This window comes from Sturnira hondurensis, unplaced genomic scaffold, assembly GCF_014824575.4.
Source record: "Sturnira hondurensis isolate 20B ecotype Veracruz unplaced genomic scaffold, ASM1482457v3 Scaffold0002638, whole genome shotgun sequence".
Lineage (NCBI taxonomy): Eukaryota > Metazoa > Chordata > Mammalia > Chiroptera > Phyllostomidae > Sturnira > Sturnira hondurensis.
The window spans coordinates 10,211,886-10,218,582 of NW_028075269.1; the positions used below are offsets into that span (position 1 = coordinate 10,211,886).

At 47.5% G+C, this 6,697-nt stretch overlaps 1 protein-coding gene across 7 annotated transcripts in view; it reads left to right on the forward strand.

Moving 5' to 3' along the window:
* TCP11L1 (t-complex 11 like 1) overlaps positions 1 to 4,069 on the forward strand; it is a 29,139-nt gene extending 25,070 nt beyond the window's left edge. For 6 of the 7 annotated variants that reach the window (XM_037040465.1, XM_037040467.1, XM_037040468.1 and 3 more), the window contains 2 exons: positions 1,005 to 1,177; positions 3,165 to 4,069. In XM_037040465.1, the coding sequence (XP_036896360.1) occupies positions 1,005 to 1,177; positions 3,165 to 3,367 (376 nt within the window). In that variant the 3' untranslated portion in view covers positions 3,368 to 4,069. The remainder of the gene's footprint in view (positions 1 to 1,004; positions 1,178 to 3,164) is intronic. The other variant, XM_037040471.1, reaches the window with a different exon arrangement.
* Positions 4,070 to 6,697: the final 2,628 nt, after the last annotated feature.

A 6,697-nucleotide genomic window follows, 5' to 3' on the forward strand; every position in this document is an offset into this window, starting at 1 on the left:
AATGTCCCCAAACATTCTCATCCTGACAAAATGGAGGGATCTTACTGCTGAGTTTGCACAAGCACACGTGTGTTTGGTGCAGTGAGGAGCTTGCCCACGTGTTGTAACTAGGGGTTCAGTAGTCTTGACTTAGGCCACGAGGGCGCTGGCTGAGCGGAGGCCCTTGTACACGTGTAACGCTGAGCTGTCACCTAGGTCTCCCTCCAGTAGAGTTGCGCTGTCAGAGTTACTGACGAGAGGGGCCCTGTGGGCGCTTCCTTAGGAGTCCAGCCCCGCACTGCCATGCTCACCCTGCAGTCCGGGTTGGCGCCAGCACTGGGCCCCGGGGTCTGCCCATCTGCTCCCACTGATCCTACTGCTCGGAGACTCTGGACGCCGACCCAAGGCAGTTCATTGCCTTCTCACAGGATCCCCAGCAGCAGGAGGGCTCCCAGCGGACTCTGGAGGGTAACCTGGAGGCCCAGGAACCCCAGATACTGATTTTCTTAACTTTTAGATTTCAATTTTGTTTATTCTGTTAAAGTAGTTAATACACTCACGTGTTTTGAAAATCACAAGGGTAAAGGGGTGTTGAATGAAAAGGTTCCCACTTCTGTCCTGTAGCTGCCCCATCGCTGGTTCCGCGAGTGTTGTCCCAGAGATAGTCAAGGTGTTCTTAAGTCAGTTCCAGACTTATTTCACCTCACAGATGCTAGGAGGAAGTTGGGTTTGGGGTTGTTGGTCCTGATATAATCTGAGTTCTCCCCTTCCTACTGTCCTTTTCTGGGGTTGGAGAGAGAGAGAGACAGGAAGGGGGAGAGGGACTCGGGGAGAGAGTTAGTTCCCGAATCAGGTGCACACAGCCTGAGAGGTTAGGGGCAGGGCAGAGAGTCACGAATGTTCCCTTTGAACACATCAGTCCATGAATTGGTTATTGTGATCTCACCGGGGACGGGCAGATGTGCACTATGTTTATCTGTTCTTTCTTCCCTGGCTTTCCTTTTCCTTTTCCTTCTCTGTTCAAGCTCCTTCCAACTGAAAGATGCCCTGACTACCATTGGGGAGAAGGTCTGCCTGGAGGTGAGCAGCCACCTTTCCCTGTGTGGGCTCGCCCCCTTTACCACGGACAAGGAGACCGTGCTCAAGGGCCAGATCCAGGCCGTGGCCAGTCCCGATGACCCCATCCGCAGGATTATGGGTACGTTTGGGGGAAGGCAGAAAGCAGGGATCACCAACCACAACGTGATTAGAGGGACCCAAAGGTTTGGGCAAGCGACCAGGCAGCCATCATTGTCCTGAAGGCTCCAACTTTGAAATTGCAAGCCTTGGTTCTAAAGCCTGCTCCAGTGAACACTGAAGGTTTTTGGTGTGATCTGGAGTAGGAAACTGGACCCCTGGTGGGCCTGCTTGTAACACTATGACTTTTTAAAAAATTATTCTTAATAAAAGAATATTTTAAACTTTTTCTCATATTTTATGGAGAAAAGTTACATGGATTAGTGTTTTTTAAGAAGTTATTTTATCCCAGCCCTACATGGGTCACAATTTCACTTATGCATCACCCCAGAACAGCCTCTTGAAGATATTGCCGGGTCCTTGGCTCATCCAGATGAGTATCTTGACCTTGGTAGGATGCAGTAAAGTGCCCATAAATAGACCACTGGCTGACGAGCTGCTCCTTGTCCTGCCATCCTGGTTGTTTAGTAACAGCCAGTTACAGGCTCGGAGATAAAAACCAGCCCTCAGGTGGGAATGAAACAAGGATCAGTACTTCTGGGTGATGCTTCCAGCTCTGGGAACCTTAGAAAACAAACTCACCAGAACAGGGGTGATCGGACCCATCCAGTTGCAGTTTCTCTGTCGGTGTGTTCTGATGGGTGTGAGTCGTTGGTACCTGACAGGGTTCCCCAGGGCAGGGGGTGGGCAAGCAGTGTGAGAAAGCCCATTCGATATAAACGTCCCTATGGCTTTTGTAATACAATCTGTAAGAAACATGGCTTACACTAACAGGTTTTTGGCTGATGAAAATACACAGGAGAGCCCTGGCTGGTGTAGCTCAGTGGATTGAGCAGTGGATTCGCTTCACATGCCTGTGAAGCAAAGGGGTAGCTGGTTCGATTCCCAGTCAGGGCACATGCCTGGGTTCAGGCCAAGTCCCCAGCAAGGGACACATGAAAGGCAACCACACATTGATGTTTCTCTCCCCTCTTTCCCCTTCTCTTCTCCTCTCTCTAAAAAATAAATAAGTAAAATATTTTTAAAAAAAAAAGAAAGAAAATACACAGGAGAGTGCAGAAGTATTGTAGAAGGGAATGGGATAAAAAAGCATCAACCTAAAGTATTCCTCAGAGTAGGACAAGTTTACAAACGCCCCCAACTCCATGGCCTTCCACTACAGGCATTAAAGCAGGAAGTTCGTGGTTTTTTCATGTGGACTTAGTGGGAAAAGACAGACAACAGACCAACGGTGCTGGAATCTTCTCTTTTCTCTTTTTTAAATCCCCACACTAGGATATGCTTATTGATTTTAGAGAGAGAGAGGAAGGGGTGCGGGGGGAGGGGGGAGAGAGAGAAACGTTGATCAGTTGCTGTCTGTGTGCACCCTGACCAGGGATTGAACCCACAACCTCGGTGTGTGCTCTGACCGGGAGTCAAACCCACAACCTTTGGTGTATGTGGGATGACACTCCAACCGAGTGAGCCGCCCAGCTAGTGCACTCTTTTCTTTTTTGAGTTTGTAGTTCCTGTTTTATTTTTCATCCCACTTTTTGTATGATCTTCAACAGTGGTTAATGGTGGTCTCAGTATGTCCTACTCCTCTGGGAGCAGAACCTGTTAACAATTTTTATATTCATATATTTGTTCTTGCTTTTCAAATGTATTGTGAGCTTTCACAGGGGCCAGAGTTCGTGCCAGGAACTGAGCTGGATGCTGGGGGGGAGGATGGTGAACGCAACAAGCCATGCTTCCTCCTTTCATGCAACTACTCATCTCAGATGGGGAGGAAACATTACAAATGGGATGACTGTTTAGAAGTGCAAGGTACTGTGGGTACATGATCCAGGGGGTGGCCAGGAAAGCCTTTCCTGAAAAGGTGATATTTAAGTTAAAAACTGAAGCATAGTCAGAAGTTGGTAAAGTCACCCTGCACAAGAAACAACCGGCTGCTTTCTTTTATATCACAGATTCCCGAATCCTGGCCTTCTTAGAAACCTGCCTGGCCTCGGGTCATCAGAAGCCACTGCCCACAGTACCTGGAGGATTGGGTCCAGTCCAAAAAGAGCTGGAGGAAGTTGCTATTAAATTCGTTCGCCTGGTCAACTATAACAAGATGGTCTTCAGTCCCTACTATGATGCAGTCCTCAGTAAGATCCTTGTTAGCTCCTAACATGTGTGCTCCCTGCAGCAGCAATATTACCTACGGCACTCGGAATACCTGTTCTCAACTATTATCTGGCTTTGGAAAATGGCTGTTTAGCACATTTCTATTTAATAGCATTGATTCCAAAATGAAGAATATTTATTGTGTATCAGTGTTAAAAAGACTTGTTGAAAAATCCACTGACTTCTATTTTGAGGGTTTGTATTTATAAGTACAAGTTTACAAATCAAAGGAGCTTTTTGTTATCTTGAGTTTCGTAGGTACCGGCCAGCTTTTTGAGTGGTTGACTGCCATGTGTCTCCACCCCCTCTCTATCACGACCGTGGCTGTCTCCCCTAGGAGGCTGGGACCTGTCTTCTGTTATCTGGGTAGTTTTTCTTTCAGACACCCAAGAATGGAAGAGAATAAGCCATGACCGTGTTCAGACTCTTGCCCCTCTGACACAGCCCCCCCACCCCTCCTCCTCCCAGGTGTTTGGTGTTAGAAGGGCTGTATATAGTCTTCCTGCCAACCCCGCCCCCACTGCCCGTATTTATTGCTTTCCCCACCTGACTGAGCAGAGCCCCAGAGCCCTTGTCTTCTAGAGGAGAGTTACTTGGTTTTTAAAAGCTTATTCTTTTATACAGAATTCTTCTTGAGCCTGAATGATAGCAGTTACAGTTTAAGGGATCTAGAGAGAGAAGATTCTTTGACTTTTAAGCTTTGAAAGTTGAAGAAGAATAAAAAATATATATATTTTAAATATATATTGATGTAATATAAAAGGAAATAAATGTCTAGAGTTTTTACTGAAAAATTCACTGTGATGCAATACACAGGTGTATTGATTGGATTAGAGTTCTGGAATTAGAGTTAAGTGTTTTCAGATAAAAATAGTATGAACTCATTTATTTCTTTTTTAAAAGATTTTATTTATTTATCTTTAGAGGGGAAGGGAAGGAGAAAGGGAGAGAAACATCAACGTATGGTTGCCTCTTGTGCGTCCCCTGCTGGGAATTGGCCTGCAACCCAGGCACGTGCCCTGACTGGGAATCGAACCACGATCGTGTGGTTCGCAGGCCCGCACTCAACCCACTGAGCTACACCAGCCAGGGCTGAACTCATTTATTTCTTTGATAAGGAAATCATATATAAACCCCTTGGTATTGAGCAGTATTTTTTGAGGAATTTCAGTGTCCAGAATTCCTGACATAATGTGTGACTAAAAGAGGAGTTTTGGTCTCACAGATGACATGTTCTATTAAAAAAATTAAATGTGTGCGTGTGCATGTCAGACAGAGACATTGTAGTAGAGGCAGAGCCACGAGGTCATTGGAGTGACCTCCAACTGCCAGAGCAGCAGGGGACAAAATAACGCAAGGGTTCCCTTTACTGAAGGCGGTGAGGACAGAGACCCAAGACGGCGGCGGAGTAGGTGGAAGCTACACTCACCTCCTCCTGGGACCAAAACTAGAATTATAGCTAAATTATAGAACAACATCCTGAACAAGCCACTAAAGACTAGCTGAAGTCTTATACCAAGGGTTCACAAAGAATCCACCTGGGACTGGTGGGGAGGGCGGAGACACAGAAAGGGCTGGCCCCGCTTGCACAGGTGGCAGCTGAGCTTCTAGAGGGATCTCTCAGCTGCAGAGGTGGGGGGGCTCCCCCTCAGTGTGGGATCGAAACCCCAAGCTGGGCTCCCCAGCCCAGAACACCAGAGCCGGGAAGAGGTGCCCACATAACATCTGGTGTGAAAACCTGCAGGGTTTCTGTCTGTTGGGGAGAGATGGGAGTCTGCAAGAGACGCAGGCACCCTCTTAAAGGGCCAACACATAAAATTTCCTTTGCAGCCACTCACGCTGGGCTCTGGCAGAGGGATGGCAGAGTCAACTCAAATTGCATGAGGAGAGTCTAGGGTTTGTGGCTCTGGGGAGGGAGCTGAAAGGACAGCTGCCAGGATCCCTGAGCTGTCTCTCCCCACACTGCAAAGGCCATCTTTCTTGGATGGAACATCCCCCTTCCCTGTGGCATCGGCCTGGGGGAAAGCAATAGCCCTACCCTTTGAACTCCCTCTCACCCCACCCTGTGGAGCTTACACCCTGCTGAGGAGTACAGCCAGAGGCTCTTCCAGTGACTGAGCCTAAAAGGCAGCCATGAGGTGGAGGCAGATCTTGCAGTGCCTTGGGAATTTTGCTGGCCTGTGCCCAGGCCCGGTGCTGGTAAAAGCTGATGTTGGTGTGCAGCTTGGTCCTTCCTGCATGTACCCAGGCCCAGCAGAGGCAGCCATAAACTGTCGATCTCTTGTAACTCCAAACAGATTGCTGAAGGCCAGTCACAGGCAGCGTTTTACATTGGCTTGAACCAGCGTGCCTTCTAAGAGGTCCACAACAAACACCCAGTGGCCAACTTCAGTCGGCATTACAGCAGGATCCAATAAGCTTAACAGGCAGCATATCCAAAGGGAGATCTTGGCAGGAGCCACACCCTGTGGAGGCAAATTCTGCTTCGTGCGGCGAGCAATTGCACAGCATGTTGTGGTCGGGGTTGAGCCTCACAGTCAGCTAGCCTGAGGGTCAGTCCCATGCACAAATGGGCTAATAGCAATCAAGATTCAATTATGCTTTGGCTGTTTTGGCTCAGTTGGTTGGGCATCGTCCTGCAAGCCAAAAGGTTGCTGGTTCAGTTCCTGGTCAGGCCACATGCCTGGGTTGTGGGTTAGGTCCCTGGTCCAGACGGATGCAAGAAGTGACTGATCGATGCTTCTCTCTCATGTGGATGTTCTACTCCCTTTCTTTCTCCCTACTTTCCCCTCTTCTAGAATTAATACAAGAAAATATTTATTTTAAAAAAGTCTCAGTTTACAACAGGAGGGCCCACATAACCTACACAAGGGACATTCCTGGAGCACCCAGCACAGGTGATCAAGAAGACTGCACCACTGGGACGCCACAGGACACCCACAACATAAGGCCAGTCCACAAAGACAGGGTGGGAGTTAGAGCAGATCTGTCTAAGACATAGAAACATAAAGAGGCAGCCAAAATGGGGAGACAAAGAGACTCTAAATGAAAGAATAGGATAAATCTCAAAAAAAGAACCAAATGAAATGGAGGCAAGCAATTTATCAGACATAGAGTTCAAAATAATGGTTGTAAGAATGTTCAACAGCATGAAAAAGGACCTAGAAACCATAATAAAGGACCAGTCAGAAGTGAAGAATACACTGGAAGGGACAAACAAGAGGTTCATTGAAGCAGAGGATCAACTCAGTGATTTGGAAGACAAGGTAGGAAAAAGCAATCAGAGCAGCAAAAAGAAAAAAAATTAAAAATGAGGTGAATAACATCAGTATAG